The 18,515-nt window shown below is 42.5% G+C and overlaps 2 protein-coding genes across 2 annotated transcripts in view; both read right to left on the reverse strand.

Moving 5' to 3' along the window:
- Positions 1-18,515, reverse strand: part of micos13 (mitochondrial contact site and cristae organizing system subunit 13) — a 313,292-nt gene that overhangs the window by 66,427 nt on the left and 228,350 nt on the right. The gene's annotated exons all lie outside the window — the stretch shown is intronic.
- celf5a (cugbp, Elav-like family member 5a) overlaps positions 1-18,515 on the reverse strand; it is a gene marked incomplete at both ends in the record, with an annotated part of 179,588 nt that overhangs the window by 5,049 nt on the left and 156,024 nt on the right. The window contains 2 exons of the mRNA XM_083970449.1: positions 7,464-7,629; positions 14,823-14,969. Of these exons, the coding sequence (XP_083826575.1) occupies positions 7,464-7,629; positions 14,823-14,969 (313 nt within the window). The remainder of the gene's footprint in view (positions 1-7,463; positions 7,630-14,822; positions 14,970-18,515) is intronic.

Consider the following 18,515-nt stretch of genomic DNA (forward strand, 5'->3'; position numbering starts at 1 on the left):
ACTATGCAACTTCTGAGAGGGGAAAAAAAGAAAAAGATCTGGACTAGATAGAAGGCGATTACAGAGGGAGATTTGCTTGAATGGGCAGGTAGCAAAAACACAAAGATGCCTCTTACTTTTATACATCATAAAAAAAAGACAAAATAACAACAGCTGGCAGTTTGACAAATGGGTGGGTCATAACATATATGGTACACGCCTGAAAGGCAGCTGCAGGAAGGTTCATGAGTGGAATCGAAATTGGATGCTCCCTGTCCTCTCTCATTCAATGCATTTTAAAAGGACCCTCCTTGAAAAGTGTTTCCAATTATGCCGGGAACGTCAAAGTACCCATTTTGAGCAGAATCTCACTGTGTGATGGTCTCTCTAAAACGGCTGCTCCGTGGCAAAGCATCCAAGCTTGTTGAAGTACAGCTCCCCTGAGGACCACCTCTCAATCTGGAAACCCTCGCCCTGATTGGACAGAAAGCCCAGGTTGTCACGGAAACCCTCCAGCATGCCATATCCCCACAATCTGGTGCCTCAGTAAAGAACCCCCTGTGAGAGGTGGTCCAGATAGGGTAAACAATCACATCCAGTATACACATAACATGCTCTGAGATTTATGCTAATGCCACGGTAAATATGCTGTACATCACACATGCTGAAACCTCCCACCACTGAGCAATATCAACTACATAGTCATATGGGATTTCTTTTCCTTCTCTCCTCTCCTCTCCTCTCCCTTTTCTTCACCTTCTTCCTCCCATTGTCTCAGCATTTAAGTCATGAAGAGTCTGACAGTTGCACCGACTGCTGTGGTGACCAGGGGAATTGCCTGGGTCCAGTGAGAGCTGTTGTGTCTTTTGCACTGGTTTCCTTTTTTTTCTTTCCTTTTTTTTTTGAAGCCTCCCCACGATTGCTTGTTTCCTGCGGAGCTGTGATGAATTAGACTGCAGCTTCAGCCCATTCTCCTACCAGCACCCAGGAGACTGCCGCTCCTATTCTGAGGACTAGAGACAGCTAGTCTGCCCAGGCCACACGCACTCTACTGTACCGCCAGATAATGCACCCTCTCCATCATCAGGCAAATTCATTTTCCAAGGCTTAGCGGTGCTGTGGGAGCGTTCGTCTATATGTATGTGTGGTAGTATGAGTAGCACTGGTAGGAGTAGGTGGTAGTGTGGACCCCTTACATGCAATTGCATAAGATCCAGGGTCAGCAATTGGACATGATGTCTGCGGTAAAGGAGAACGCATGACACAAGTAACAGATTGGGGCCACCAAGACCAGTCAGGTTATCATTTTGGAAATGTCCCAGCAGGGGGTAGGCATAGGAATCACAAGTGTAATAAGGCAGCATCCATAGTAGAAAGCTATGACACATTTCACACCCAATAACTAGACTAAACTGAATGCTGAAAAATGCTACAGTAGCTGAGTTATACATGTACTGGGTCAGAGAATAGGGTCATGATACAAGGAGAAGAAAATAAGCAACACCATGCCTGATAAAACAATGATTACACAAGAAAGCAATTTATGTAGCCTGGTCGTCATCTCTATCCTCACCGCCACAATGGGCCAATATCCAACACGAGCAGAGCCTGAAAATGTTCTCCTCAGTTGAAATGGGGAAGTATTTCCTACTGTCCTGAACTAGAAAATAACAAGACATTTTCATTTTATACCTCAGTGGACATATAGTTCTTGCATTGTGGGAAATTGTATTCATAGTCAGTTTACAATGCACACACAAGAGCGCAGATATACATGTGGGTGTCAGTGTGTGTGTGGTGTGCTGGCCTGTAATAATGACGTGTTGTTCATCGCTGTGGCATGGCTGAATGCGAAGCTATGGGTCAGCAGATTACATATTCTATACAGCGAGCACTTAACTATCACTTCTCCACTCCACCATTGCTGCAAGAACGAAGTCTGCACTGCTAAACAGTATGTATATGTGTATGTCAGTAAATTTATGTTATGAAAGCAGAATTACATTCATATTCTTGCAGGCTGCTTCTTAGAGGAGAAAACTGTTGATTTGCCTGTGCGATGATTGCCTCGCGAAAGAAGTCCTCACATGCGACAGATGTATTTATTATGCTAATTATACATTCAAATCAACGAGGGATGCTATACCCATACTGGAGAGTGCAGTCATTACCAGCACAAGGACTGTCTTTTGCTGGAACAAGTATAAGCACTCAAAACAGATGCTTTCATCTAACTGATTTAAAATGTCATGCATTTAGACTCAGAGAAAAATGTCTGCATGGTTCTGAAAGTGTGAATAATAAATCTGAATATGGGGATGGGAGGCTTTTTCAAAAGCCAGTTGCTATACCAAAAAAAAAAAAAAAAAACGAGTCACTTTGAATACTGTCCTTTAGACAGTACTGATAAACACTGATAAATATTTGAGCATTTGAGCAAATAGAACGTGACAGAAAATGAGATTCCAAATTAACTTTGTGCCTCTCAATTTTATGCCCAGTTCTTAATCTATTAATACTTTCAATGCACATCAAAATACAGTTTTGAAGGCAATAAAGCAAAATTTGTTTTGTGTATGATTTACATTGTAGGATAGATCTTACTAATAATGTCGTTTGGATCTATAAGGTCATTCCCATTATAGGTCTTTCACTTTTTGTTTTTAAGTTTATTGAGAAATTGAAGCCACCGTAAAAATGATGTTGGTCACTTCTGCTGATGAATGTTAATGTTTGCCTGAACGCACTTCTACACTGATGATGCACCTTTGTACGGCCATGTAACACATCTGGGCTGAAGTGAAAGTAAGCCTGTAGCCTACAAATTAATGAATAAACACCAAGGAAAGCAAATAAGAATATATTTTAAGCATTATTTCCTTAAGTCAAATATGCTCCTGAGGAGCTCGACATTCACTGAGTTACTCTGAACAGAAAACAAAACACTGTGGTCCTAATCAGCTTTTAGGTTTGAGAGGGTTTAGTCACAGTCTATAAAGCACAGGTCTTCATTCTCACCTTTGGCCTGTTAAACCCTAAAAACTGTTGAAGTGGGCCAGGACATCGCTTGTTTTCCACCACCACACCTCAAGCACTTCAAACTCATGTTGCAAAAAACCCTGTCTTTAGTTTCCGGGCAGATAATCAAACCTATCCACACCACACAATAAAAAATGCAAATCTATTTAAATAAAGCATACAAAAACAATAACACAACAGTGCAATACAATATAGTGTGTGATTTATTTTCAGCTGAAATTAAAAGACAAGGTGAAGTTTAAGCCATCAACCTTCAGTACTAAACACAACGCAACTTTCCACACTACTAAGCCTCTAGTGCTGTCTGCTCTGCTCCTGAGGCTGATGTACATACAATGCACTGACCATACTGATGTGCCTGACTTTCAGATCCCCGAGCAGACCAGATGGGCGGCCTGTGAAGCTCTGCTGCTCGTGCGGAGCTCAGTTTTACTCACACAGACCAGATTTGGTGGAGGCGAGCGCTGTGCCTGAGCTCTCTGAAAAGCACTTGCACACACCATGAACAGGGATACCTTTCACTGTCACACAGCTGCTCACCTCCGCTGCTGGGATTGGGTACGCTTCTGATGCAATAGGCCTGATTCAAACTGAAAGAGAGGATGTTTATATCCGAAGGACAATGGCCCTTTGTGGAACTGAACATGTTTCTGTTAGTTATCTTAGTTCTTGGAAATAATTTTTTTTGTAAAAATTCATTTTGAGAAGAGTAAAGCCACGAGGAAGTACCTACAGAGAATGCATTTTTGCTGACGGAGATGGGCTGAAAGTCGGAGGTCAGAACCATCAACTAAGACACGCAGGTGTTAATTTCCCCAGCTGTTTCATCTGGCTCTCTACTGACTACACATGGGTTTAGATTCTAACAGCTTGGATGTGATGCTTCACTCCAACAATGAATCTTTGTGATTCTCATTCCTTCTCATAATTTGCTACTTCCACACCACGTAGTGCTGGCGTTTCTTCATACATATATATATAACGTTGTGAGTTGACATCCAGCCTCATCTGCCATCAGCATTTGTTTCAGTTAGACATTGAATATAAAGGGCCTGTATGATATGTACGATGCGTCATGGACGGCAGGTGCACGCACTGACAATGAGCTGTCGAACAGCTCATTAGTTTCATGGTGTTTGTCGCCATGGAAATGTTCCGCATCAGTGATGTAACCACGCTCATCTCCAGCTAGGATGTAAAGACACATCCAGCCAGGCTGCCTGTGAGTGGGTTGTCTCTGGATGTGGAGCATCTGCAGTATATTTTGTGTAATACGGGCTTGTGCTTGTACGTCTTCAGTGTAGAGCAGCGCCATGCAACAGAACATTAGAGTGACTTTGATTACACACTCCTCACATCCTAACAAAGCATCCTTGACACTACGTCTTCCTCACCACAGATACCCAGCGGGATCCGCATCTCTCCCCCCCTCCCCTTTCTCACCCTCTTTATCCCCCCCTCCCCTCCCCTCTCTCTTTCTTTCTGTTGTTCCAGCTCTTCCTCTCTCTCCCTTGTTTTGTTTAACTTTTATTTCTTCTGCAGCACTCAGGGAGCGGCACCTGGTGAACATTATTTTCAAAAAGCATCATCATGCATCATTGTAAGGATACATGCTCTAATCAGCTGAACCATCTGGCAAACGGCTTATGCACCATCAAGCTTAAATGCTTTGCATCTGTTGATCAAATGGATGTCTCATTGTTTTCAGAGTAACACCCTTAACCTCTGAGCCTCTTTGTGCCTCTGCTCGCTGTCACAAACAAGATTTTTTATGTTGCAGAGGTTATACTGATCATTTAAATAAAAGATTAATGTTCCACATTTACCTCAAGATCAGAAGCGTTTTTTTCTCTCCATCTATTAAATTACTATTGGAGCTTCGTGTTAATACTGAGCAGAATGTGTGATTCAGGAAGGCGGTAATGTAGCTATCAATGGCCAATAGCCCTCATTTTGGGAAAGGGGACATTAACCTCTCTACCTCTTATTCCTTTGTACATTTAACACAGCTGTCAAATGTCAGAATTTATAGATTTGTTTTGAGCTGTAATTTGGTTGATGAAATAGAGTAATGCATAAATTAAACCTCTGTCGAAGCAGAGAACCACTCTGCTCCCAAATCCTAAAAACAGATTCTGATATTACAATTAATTATTCCACTGACTGCGTGGCAGAGATCCTACAGTCTCTCTGTAGTGTCACAGTCTCTTGCCTACTTATACAGACAGCCTTGCCAGTAATGTTATGTATTCCTTCAATGAACTCTAAATAAGTCATAGCCACAAGTGTGAAAAGGAGAGAGAAAATAGCTGTGTATACCAAAGCAGCAGCAAGCCAGACTACGACTCCTGCAGCTGCTGGCAGCTACACCCAAATTAATGAATGACGAAATAAAACATTTCATATTTATGACAGTCCTTGAATATTCACCAAAGCCACGCTTTCTCTCAAGGGTTAATAATGTATTACTTTAAATAATAAAAGGTAATCAGTCGGCTGTAGTTTACACAGAGGCATGTCCGAAAGCAGATAAATGGCACCACTTCACACACATCAGATTCATAGACTCACAGACGCTCTCTTCTCTTTACCTCTCTCTCTGTCTCTGAATCACAAGCATAAACATATTTCTCCCCGCCTAAGCCAAGTTGTTAGCATTGCCAACTGATATGAAATTGCCTTAAAGTTCCCTATGCATGAGTAATTTTATTTAGCTTTTACAAAATATTCAACAAAATTCAGCAACATCTCCTTTCGAGTAGAGCGCTGGTGTTGGCTTTCGGGGGAACCTACAGTTCAAAAGAGATACAAAGCAGCACAAACAATGCAATCAGACTAGAAGACAAAGCTCTCTCTCTCTGTCTCTCACGCACGCACACACACACACACACACACACACACACACACACACACACACACACACACACACACACACACACACTCACAGACGCACATACTTTCAGATTGAGTTCCTTGCAGTACAGTTGCACTGTCTTTCATCAGCACTATTGTGTTGCAAAATACAGGTATGCACACTGAAAAACAAAGATCTGAATTGCCTTGCTGTCAGTGCTTTACCCGTCAAAATAAGAGCTTCACAGCAATACCGAGCTCCACTTTTTAATCACTGTCTGATTGATTATGCCCGCCCAAAAGTGCACACTTTGCACTGAGAACATCACCGTGAATATTTGACAAATGGCTCCTCTCTCTAGATGTATTGCCCGACGTTGAGAATTATACATTGTACACATGCAGCATGTGTCCACTGGCATCTTCTGTCATCATATGTACACACATTCCTTGGACTATAGGTGCCGATATGTTTGATTAAAAGGTATGCTATCTGTTCTGTATGTTTGAATTCATAAGACTGTTTATGAATTGGACCAAACATTGTTCCATAAAACTGTCCCAAGTGAGAAGAACACCAACTTGAGGGAATATTTTTCCTCCCCACAGAAACCACAGCGCAGACAGAGAATATAACTTAGTGCAGCAGGATTTGTAGTAAGACACTCATTTCCTGTGATGGCTATAAAAATCCAAAACAGGCTTTGTTGCAATGATGGGAGGGGGTTCTCTCTCTATGTCTCACACACACTGATTGGTTTAAAGTTACCAAAGTCATCACCTTAAAACCTCAGTGCTGCAGTGTAGACAAAGTAGGTGAGCGGAGCACAACAAAGACTTGGATACTCCTGTATTATTTATTTCGGCTCATGCTTTTGTTGAGTGGAGAATCTTCTGTTTCCTCTGTCTCAAGGAAAATGAAACACCGCTGAGTAAGCAAATGTTATGCAGTGGGTGGGTATTTCAAAGTCCTTCTCTTTCCTCTGTAATCTATCTGCATAGGAGGTGTTTGTTATGGAAAACAAAACCAACTGCATGCAGATCATGCGCAAGTGGTTCAAAGCACAAGGTCAAAATACTACGGGGAAATTAGTGCCTTATCTGTAGACTTACTTATTGATATTCCTTTTTCAACTGCTACTATCCCCAAATATTTTCTGCATCCACAACAACATAAACATGCAAATCCCATTGAATGTATTTTTTCATCTTAGACTCACTTTCTCTCCAGTGGAATAATTTTGGATTACCAGTAAGCAGCCACTCTTTCTTTTGGCCTTGGTGCCGCTCTACTTTTTTTTTTTTTTACTTTTTTTTTTTACTCTCACGCTGTGACACACACACAAACAAACACATGTACATATATAAATACTAACATACTATTCATATATTCATACAGTCATTATAAAAAACACAAGCTGACCTCCTTCAGGAAAATAACCAGCATGTAGAAATACACAAAACCTAGTTCTACACACTTACAGTAATACATTTACACAAGCACACAACAGACCCAGCACACACACACACACACACACACCAACAGACACACACATTCAAGAGGAGGAAAGGGAATGAAACTAAGTGCTCACCCAGGGCTTGATGAAACTCACCCGACACCGGGGTCATGGGGGTGGGTGGGAGGCTGTTGATGTTGAGCGCCCCCATCTGGTGGATCTGAGTGGCGGGGAAAGCCACACTGGGCGTGAGGTAACCTCCGTGGCTTGCTGCCATGATGGCTGCCTGCTGCTGCATGAGCTAAAGAAGAGGGACACGGAGAGATGGGTGGAGGATAGGAGGGTTGGATGGGGTGTGTGAGAGAGCAGGAGGGAGAAGAGGGTGCGACAGAGGTGAGGGGAGGACAGATGGTAATGAAAAATATAGTAAGTTGAGAAGGAGTCAGACAAAGACAGGAGAAGGGGAGAGAGAGAGGAGAGAGAAACATTGCAAGGGTAGAACAGAGGGAGGGATGTATGTTGAGGTTGATGGATGGATAGTGCATGGGAAGTACAGAGAAAGTAGAGCGGAATAAAAGAAAGGGGAGAAAAAAGAAGCCTGTCAACCTATGTTTAGTGAATCTGTCTATTCTCCCAGCAGGAAGCCTGTCACCAGCTGCAGAAACAATTTAATAGCTGTCTGTTGGGCTCATACAAATCAAGGCATTGACATGTGCACATTATCTCTGTGCTTAGGGAACAGACAAAGTTTGCAGAAGAGTTGCAATGCTTTTTCCTTACAATTGTCAAACTTCACACCATTCTGTTTGGCTGTACAGAAATGCCACAGACGTCTCCCACTCTCGTTTGTTTTTTCTGTTTTTTCCCCTGGACTCATCTCTAATGTTTCTGATGTATTTGTAATGATTGCTGCTTATAGCCCCACATCCATCCAGAGTTTAAAATTTGCTTTGTTTTATAATTCAGTCGGAAAGCCACTCGGCTTGTCTCTGGGCTAATTTTGCCAAAATAGAAGTCATTTTGCAAATACATTTGGAATACATTTGGGGTTGGAACTTAATTGCATGACCACAGTTTTTGCTTGTGTGAAAAGCTCTGTTAGAAACAGGATTTTACCAAAACAACAGTGTGATCTTTTGTAATAACTCTACAACTCCACTCTGGCTGTTCTGAAAAGCCACTGAATCCAAACTCTGAGTCATTAAACATTATCTTTAAAGCAGGCGTAGCTGGTAACTTCCAATTCCAAGCCATGTTAGTATGTTACGTGTCTGAAAAATCTGAACGGCAGTCACCTTTTCATCCATCGGACAGTCCCACAATGAAATTAGAATCAATATGTTTTCACTCAGCCTGCATTTCTACTTAGCATCAAGTGAGAAGTGAGTGTGGAAACTCTTTTCCATCAAATGCAGCCCACAGAGTGTTTATTCATATGCATAGGACATGCTCACATGCACCATCGCCCTGCGCTGTGCTCGCTCACAAACACACATGTACACACAACATGCATTAAAGAGCTGTAGAGACTATTTGAGTTTCCACGCTGAGCTTAAATTCTCTCTATGCAAACCAAATGCTGAATGCCTAATTCAGAAGAAAATCCATCATTGTACAATGCCTTTTTGCAGCTCGTGAACCAATGGGTTTATCTGGGGAATCAATAATCTTTCGCAGGTTGTGTAGCTGCCCATCAGGCATGCAGACGTGTGTGATGTAGGAATACAAACACAGATGGACCAACCTCTTGCCCCTGACTCTGCATCTGTTTAATACTGCATAGCTACTATGTGTCAGGGGAGCTGCTGAGACTGACTCGTATAAGCAGAAATCAAACTCCTCTGCCACTGGCACTAATGCTAATGACGATATTGTGCGACAGCGGAGGTATAGAATGGCACTCTGCTTGTATTTGCATGGGGACCCTGCAACGAAAAAGCCAATTATTTTTGCTCAATGCTCCTGTCAGGTAACCTGAAAGCAAGTGTCCCGTTGCAGAGTGCCCAACATTGGCATCTCATCCATTAGCCACAAGCTTTTGCCATTGCTATCTATTAACGCCTTTTGTCATTTGCATAATTTTATCAACGTGACAAATGGGGATCATCCATTCCTTTCCGAATAAGATGAATTGAGCCTTTAAGGGGGCACGGCTACAAAAGACAGTGAGGGAACAAGAAACGAAACAAAAGCAATGACATAAAAAACAAACAAAGAGGTCTAGAGGATCTGGGGCTCTCTTGCTTTGGCAATGCTGTGACTGCCCCCCTATTAGGATGTGAACAGGGCTGGACTTCAGGATGAAGGGTCTGACTGGGCTGGTATTACAGAGTAAATACACTGTCACAGCTCTCACTGCCTGCAGCGTATTCAATGTGGGCCCTGTGGCCTTATACAAAGCTGGAGGCCTGGATGGAGCAATAATGGAGTGGGAGTGATAACTAGTGACTTTAGAATACAAGCCTCTCTCCCAATGCATGTCTTGGATAATGCAATCCTTAATGCCATCCGTCAGATTGTCACGGATAACAACTCTGGCATTCATTGATGCTTCGTTCCAAATTAAAATGCAGCAAATTGGAAACTCAAGCATGTAATTATGTCGGAATTCAGTGGTTAATACAAACTGGCTCTGATAAAAAATAAAAAAAATAAAATAAAGAACAAAAAAGCCGAGTGGTTATGTTGACAGAGATATTCAAAGTCATTCCATTTTACTTTTTGTATGCATATGCTTTTTTCCCCCCTTCTTTTTCAAATTTTCAAAGGCATTATATTCAAAAGCCATTCCCATTTCTTTATTTATGCACTACCCAGCAGATAGCAAATGTCTCTGGCGGAGAATGAGCACAACTGAGTCTTCATCATCACAGACACAACCTTTTCTGCTTCCTCTTGAAAAGAAAGGGAGCGGGAAGAAAAGGCAGACAGAAACAAGAGGGACAAAAGAGAAGCGCACGAGATGAAAAGGAGCAAAGAAAGTTGCCCGGGCTCCAGTAGCATTCATTTAGTGTCAGACATCTGCTTTTTTTATTGCAACCTGATGGCATTACTCTCCCCTGGTGAGAGCAGGCAATCACCTCTTTATCACATGGCAATTATCTCTGTAGCGCTGCTCTGTGACTCGCTGACTCTCAGCACTGTCACATGTGACCCCTTATAGCCCAACCAGGCGGGGACGGATGGAGGGGGGGGGGGGGGGGGGCAAAGAGAGGTAAAGAGAGAGAGAGAGGGTGAAAAGCATTGCAGAAATGAGAGAGAGGGGGAGGCAGTGGGTCATAGAGGTGAACTGAAAAGACTGAAGACAGAAGCTCAAGGGCCTCATTTGTTACCCTCATGCTAGCAGGCTGTGTCTCCGCACAAAGGTTTTAATAGGTTTTTTCATCTCAGATGCACTTTTTGTTATGTGTATGTATGTGTGTGTGTGTGTGTCTCTATGTGTGTACAGACACATGCAGGAGAAGTCAAGAGTGAGTCCTCACAAGTATAATACAGCTAAACCAGGTCACACACATGCTTGTGTGAGTCTGTGTGTGTGTGTATGTGTGTGTGTGTGTGTGTGTGTGTGTGTGTGTGTGTGTGTGTGTGTGTGTGTGTGTGTGTGTGTGTGTGTGTGCGGGCAGTTTACTGTACAGCCAAATGATGCAGTAATCTGTTACCACCATTCCTCATGTGGGCTGTGTCGTAAAAGGCTCCGTTTCAAAAGCGAGTCCCTCCAACAGGGGGAGATGTTTCCTAATGTGAGTTTACCGTCATCATCCTCCCCCTCATCCACCCACACACTGTCACTATTAGCACCAAGTTAAACCATTTTCTCTCCTCTCATTTATCTATCTCACACTGGAGAATCTTTGAGGGAGGCAAGAGGGGGCACAGCGCCGGAGAAACTTCTCTCCTGTCCACTGACACAGCATGTAGCCCTCCACCTAAAGAGAAGCTAAAATGACTGTCTTCACAAAGAGACACGGCTTTAGAAGGCGAGGGAAGAAAAGTGACTTGAATCAAATCTAATCATGTACAAATATGATGTTTGTGTCTTGGAGGGGAAATCCAAAAGGTAATAAAATCTGGTTTTATTACTTGCATTCAGCAATTCATGGGAGAACTATTATCACTTACCACGAACACTGGAATGAAACATGGAATCTCACTCTCTCGTTCTCCTTCAGCTTGTGTTTTATGAAATCACCTTTTTGCAAATAGGATGTCTCCTGTCAGAGCGCACCAGTATCTGTGTCTATCGTGAAAATGGCACATTTCTCATTTTTGGCATATGTTGTCAGTGTTGTACCTCTCAAATTTGTGTTCAGAGCCCCCTCCTTCTCCTAAAATCCAATTTACTGGCTGTCAGCTCAACTCTATAATCCTATCCACTGCTGTACCGGAGAGGTAGCTCTTTGAATTTACCATTTACTGTACTCTCTGGTTATAGCTATATATACCATCTCTCCCCCCGTCTGTATCCTATACTGTGCCAACTCCTCTTCTCTTGGCCAGTGTATATGAAGAGTAGGCGAACATGTAGTGTGTCTTTGGAGATAAAGTCCTTTTTCTGTCACTGCAGGTTTTTCGTCTTGGGGGAATATGTGTAGTTTATCTTGCCGTAAAGAAAAATTCATCGTATCACTTCAGCACATTCCCGGTGGCTACAGGGGAATCACTGCTGCACACCATGCGCATGCAGCCGGTGCCAATGACTGTAATGTAATCATAACCACTTGCAAGCTGGACACCCACACTAAAGATAACTAATATTTGCCTTTCTTCCACATTATCACGTACCTTGCAGTCTGAACCAGTATTTAGATTCATTAAATAAGTCTTCAGTGTGATATGGAAACAAGACCCTTGTTGATAATCCATTACTGCCTCTTGTGCACTCATTACTTTATCAATAGTTGGGGTTAGTTTATCTCCAAGGTTGCGTTGCCTCAGAGTTGCTTGCTTTATTTTGCTGAATTCATTACATGCAGGTGTGTGGCATCCAGAGTCTCTGTGATTCATAATATTAATACAAGGAGAATTTCACCTTCACTACCATCATTCATGCTGGATAATCTTTGTGTCGAGAAACCACATACGTGCAATTTCTCCTCCAGATTTAATGGTAATTGATTCTCTCTAATGTTGAAGTATCCCGCATGCCCTTGTTACTTTCACTCAGAACTCAATTTCCTAGCATCATCCTGCTCTTTGCCATATTATATGTGTGCGAGAGAGAGAAAGAGGGAGGGGGGAAGAGAGAAAGAAAGAACATTTGCTGTGCGCTGTGTGTACACTCTTGTGCGCTTCTGTATGAGTCGACACGGGTCTCTGCCACAGTAAATAAGAGTCATGGCCAACCTGAGCGGGGCACAATGGTCTCCCCGCAGACCGCCACTGCCTCCACCACCCCTTAAACATTTGCATTTCTCCACATTTCCTGGGAAAGGGCTGCATTTCATGAATGGTAATGAAGGTGGGAGTTTTACTGGAGAGAGCACAAGAGATGGCCTCGCAATTACTCTGGGATGGTCAATTTGCACATTTCACACTGGGTCCCATGGCTGTGATATGAAAATGAGGGAAATGGATAAGCCCCCAAGACCTGGCTAACGTCAACAATTAATCCTGGCATTTAGAAGAAGCTAAATATGTAACTTTTACATCCAAATAAATACAGGAAAGGAGGAATTTGAGTTTTCCTCTTGCTGTAAATAAATACTATAAATACTGTCTGAGTATTTATGCAGTGTGTTGTGACAGAGGCCCAGGTTTATCTTAACATGGGATGCAAAGCTTTTCTTAAATTCATTTTAGCCCGCTTGGAGTAGGTTGTGCGCATGTGTGTGTGTGTGTGTGTGTGTGTGTGTGTGTGTGTGTGTGTGTGTGTGTGTGGGTGTGTGCTCTGCCTCAGCAGGGAAGAAGAAAGTTTGTGTGCAGATAACTTGCCCGTGGAATATTCTGAGTCAACTGTGGCCCCTGAAGCATCTCGTAGGCCTAGAGGGAGGGACAGGGGGAGGGAGGGGGGAAGGGTAGAGAATCAGTGATAGAGGGTAGAGGGGGCGCGTGGTGAGAGCGCTGCATAGGCTGTCTGAACTCATCAAAGAGCCGGGGGTCTGCTGCGTGCGTATGGTAGCATGCCCTGAGGGTGGGGTACAGTAGGCGGGGGTAGGAGGGCAGAGGGAAGCTGATGAAGGGGTTGGAGGGTAAAAGCCAACGTGCCTACGTGCTGAGGATAGTGAATGTAATGGCATGGTAGCAGTGCTTAAGAGGAGAGCAGCAGAGAGCGGTGATGAGAGTTTGGCGGGCAAAGTTTCACTTATGATAATATCTACCAATTAGGACTCAAAACAGAAAACTTTTCTGTGTGGAATTACCAGAAAACTTCTACACTGCAGATTTAAGTGGCAGATATCCCGCGTTAACCTATGTGAAGTTTAATTGGACCAATTACAGCAAAGCCCAAGTGTGAAAAATCCACAGTTGTTTATCCCATGAAGTGATATAAGTGGTCCGCATCACTGGTCGTCTCAATGGGGATTACAGGTGAAACTAAAGTGTGACCTATGTGATCTTATTCTAATGGCATACATTTCTGTTTAAAGGAAAATGAGGAAATCCAAGCAAAAATGAACACAGTCTGAGTGTCTTCAGTTACATTTATCACTGGATCCACAGCAGGGGTTTGTTTACACCACTGGGCGGCTCCCAAGTTGGAACTTTTTAAAATCTGCACATAACAGCTTTAAGCATATTGGATACATCAAATATAGCTTCCAAGACTTTTTTTTTTTATATATATATATCGGTAAGGTTGGTGGAATAAAAGATATGAAAAAACAAGGTGTAAACACAAACACAACATTAGCTCCATATCTTTTAGACACAAAACTCTGTTTCTAACAGATATGAAGCAACATTAGGATTCATTTTGAGTTGTGGTTCCGGCCACTGATAAATGAGGCCCAATATCCACTCTGGTTTACTTTCCACCAACTCCTGAGGGAAATATCTGGCTCTTTATCTTCTAAATATGTCACTATGTTCACCAGATAGTCTCTAACTTTGTCTGTCTGTTGTTTGGTGCTGAACATATAGCATAGAGTTGATTTAGGCAGCTGCAATGGGAGTAGTGAGAGCATGAAACCAAAGACAAAATGGGCTGAAAAACACTGAAACACACCACACTCTGGTCTTAAGGGGAACTGCAGTGGTAATTCTGGACGGGTTCATCATTTTCAACACTTTAACTCACATACAGTCATTGCATTCATTATTAATAGAATAATTTTGATTGTAGCAGCTTGAAGAACTGAGATAAAAATGAAAAAGCAATATACTGACGCCCTAAAAATTTCAACAAGAGATTTAAGAAACCTTTGGGGCAGTTTCTTATGTCTCTTGTGCATTCATTCTTAAACACATACCGTTGATATACACATAATACCATAGGACAGAAATACTTTATTTACATTTTGCTGTGTGTCTATGTCTATGGCTTTTCCAACTCACCGCATGTGCGTAAGAGCTGTAGGTGCTGAAGGGAAGGGCGATGGCTGGGTTGAAGATGCCAAACTGCCCAACCATCTGCTGCATACGTCTGATGGTGCGCTCCTTGTCTGTGTCGGCAAACTTGACCACCAAGCTGGAGGAAGCACCCTGCGGGCGGCAGAGGGAACAGAAAATAAGAGGACAGACAGCACAGACAGTTAACCCTGCTTCGACACCGACGGTTATGCAGTCAGCTACAGTAACAGGGCGAACAGTTTTCTGTTCATCCTTGTGTACATCCTCTATTCCCAACAGAATTTGAACCACTTCAGGGAATAATTTGCATACGTGACTGTTATGATTTCCTGCATATTTAGAGACAGACACTTGCAAAAGGCTGAGAAAGTGCATGAGGAATGTTCTTCGTTATCATTGCTGATCTCTTAGTATGCTGTGTTCATTAGTGACAACAAGTGCTGTTAACATCAATACCTAGTGAGCTCCTCTAATTGCATGTCAGTTTTTTTTTTTTTTTTGCATTCTCGATGCAACATCATTGCACATTTGTATTATCGCAGAGAATTGTGCCTCCTAATTTTATGGCTGGTAGATAAAAACATAAACTTTAACAGAAATACACAAATGCAAGCTTATATAAATAGCCTACATAAAAAATACAAATATTTAACGTATTGCGTGAGCAGCTCTGTGGGCAGATGTTTGGACAGAAACCCCCAATTCCCTTAATCAGTGTTTAAGAACTGTACAAAGTCACTTAGGGCAAAGAAAGCAGCCTGCATGATATAAATACTTTATTTCCCCCCCAGCTTTCTCCATCCTGTACAGAACATATATGTAACCTTGGTGCTCCTTCCCACAGTTATGTCTAAAGATCTGCCACATATAATGACTTGAAATAAGAGCTATGATTGGCAGTGGCTCCTGCTGACCTTGGTGAGAGTGCTCTTCAAAGAAAATGTTGCTTTTTGGGGGCAATTTCCCTCATTCTGTCCTCTTTTGGTTTTAGCCTTCTTCTTCCTCTCTCTGTGGCTATCAGCACTATTACCTCCTTTCTGCAGCCCAATAATGAAACCAGCAGGTGTGTCTGCCACACACCCTTCATTAAGAATCTTCAAATGATTTAGCACTACAGTTGACCTTTTGTGTGCTCCGCCTCTCCTCCCCTCTGCGCCCCCAAACTGGCCAATCGATCCACATAAAAGGCCGAAATATTACTCTGATCTGACAGTGTAGAAAGGTTGTGTGTCAGTCACAATAAGAGGCTCCCTAAAATTGATGCAAGATTGTCAATAACTGTGGTGACCTGTGAAGTGCTGGGACTGAAGGTTGGGGGTTGGGCACTTAAAAGGTCTAAAGGGGTGTTTCTTTGTTGGCCTGGATCTGGAAGTAACTTGGCAGGGCTTGGCACAGAGCTGAAGGTTTGCTTTATATAAATGACAAATGTTATGATGATTATTACAAATTGCATTATAGGTTTTCTTTCTGTCTCTTTGTATTTTTCATCCTGACTGGGAACTGAGGATGTCTGCTTATAAAGACATCTACAGAGATGTCTAGAGATGTTCAAAGACAGGCACTGAACCTTTCGACTGTAGCATATAGATTTTATCCTCTTCCTTTCTCCCTGCAACTTTTCCCAATAGTCCCTCCAGCCCTCTTCTCCTGGATTCCTCACTGGAGGAATCGCAGGGTTGAAGGATTATAGGTGAATGGCCAGTTAGTTCAGCTGACTGACGAAATGGCTGATTGTCTAGTTAGGAGAGTGATTGACTGACTATGATGGTTGGCTAACTGGCTGACAGACTAATTGTCAGACTGTGGAGATGTCTGACATCTGTACTCTGCCCAGCTGAGTGACTAATTGTTTTGATTCTTACTGTAAGCAGCATCCTGGCTGGCACACTGCAATAACACTGCAGTAAGAATAAATATGATCTGCTCTCTATATCTGACTCTCTTGAGCATCACCTCATACACACTACTGTATATTTACTGTAGAGGACACTTAGTCACTTCGAGGTTAACTTTGGCACAGTTGCAGGTTTAGGGTTTGTCTGTTGTGTCTGTCCAGCTTTTTACTATCTGCATCATTAACTTTATTATGCAGTTTAACTTTGAGAGAGTCCAGGACAGGGCGTTGCAGGAGCAGAATACAGAAGAGGTGTGTTGCTGCACGTTGAATATTTTAACTCCCTTTCACTGTTCCTGCCCTTCTTCTCTAATTTCTTTTTAAAATTTTTATAACCTGAGGATATCAAAGTAGTAGAAAGTTTCTAGTTAATCTTTTTTTTTTCATCTAGAAATAAACTGGAGAAGAAACATGGTATACTGTGACCTGACCTGTCTGGTTGTGTCAGGGCCTGGTGCTACTCCCTCTTATACTCTTGCATGTACACATTGTGACGCTTTTTTTTCATGGAGGTCTCTATACATTACAGTGAGTTTGCCCTCCCACTGATTCTCCTCGGTATACCTGAGTCTAATGGCTTGTCGGCTAAGCATCCATTGCCACATTTGTTTTGTTTCCCCCGTTCGGCTTGTCAGAATATCAGTGAGCACAATCTCCATTGCTATAAAGGGAGGAGGATGAAGTGTGAAGTAAAAGTCTCATTAAATTTTTAAGCTGCCAAGTATAAGCAGAAGCCCCTGCTGGGCGGCTCCCGGCTACCTAGAGAGCCACTGAAGGAATGGGAGTTAAACAGGGTGGATAAAATAGCGACGACAGACATTCAAAACCACGTAAAGGGGAGTTTGCCTCTTTACAGTTCCTTCTCACTGCCAGCGATGGTTGGTTTGTGTCCAAACTGCACTCCCCCGTGTGAATAAAGCCACTTCTTTAACATATATCCCTGACTCAAGACAGAATTCTCAATACAAGCCAAGTTCAGTCTCCCGTACGGGGGAGTTCAAACTTGCCAAGTTAAACTAAGAAGTCCAGACTTGCCAGGATGGACTATTTGCACTGATATCTGCATTGATGCAAGGTCAGCTCAGCACTGGTGATTATACTTCTGCAAAACTGTACCTGACTGAACAGTGGCAAAATAACCTAAACTCAAAGGTCCAGTCTAATAGAATATAATATAGCCCAAAATGCCGCTATATATTCATTTTTATTAAAATAAGATGTTTATTTTTAGTGTCTATAGAAATAAGAAACCACAGAGGCAGCGCTGCGATTACACTGCCCAACAAACTGTGTATTTATTATGTATTCAGCTTAATCTTCTCAGACTAACAGGCAGCAACAAATATTACATTTCAACTCTGAGACAAAAATTTCATCTTCCAAAAGGAATTTTATCATATATCAGAGCGCTACAAAAACAGAGCCAGAGTCGGTGAATAGCCAAATGCCTGCTGGGATAAGATTGTTCTCCTGGGATGACAGTACACATTAGGTTGACCCCAGACTCATCTCTCCGAAAAACACCAAACAGGCTTTATTTGGATAAACTGACCACATATTCAAAATCTCAACAGTTTCTTTTTTTATTTGGATTCTGGATATTTCAGTTGTTCACAGCTCGACTCTGACTTTAATTTGAGTTCTTGGGCCGTGATGTTCCACAAGTCTGCAACAACACAAATACAGAGAAGAACACAGATTGAGAAAGGCCACTCATCCCATACCACAGCTTGCGTTGGTTAAAGGAGAAGCTAGAGGAACGAGTGATGTTGGAATTTAGCTTT

Source organism: Trachurus trachurus (assembly GCF_905171665.1).
Source record: "Trachurus trachurus genome assembly, chromosome: 4".
Classification (NCBI taxonomy): Eukaryota; Metazoa; Chordata; class Actinopteri; order Carangiformes; family Carangidae; genus Trachurus; species Trachurus trachurus.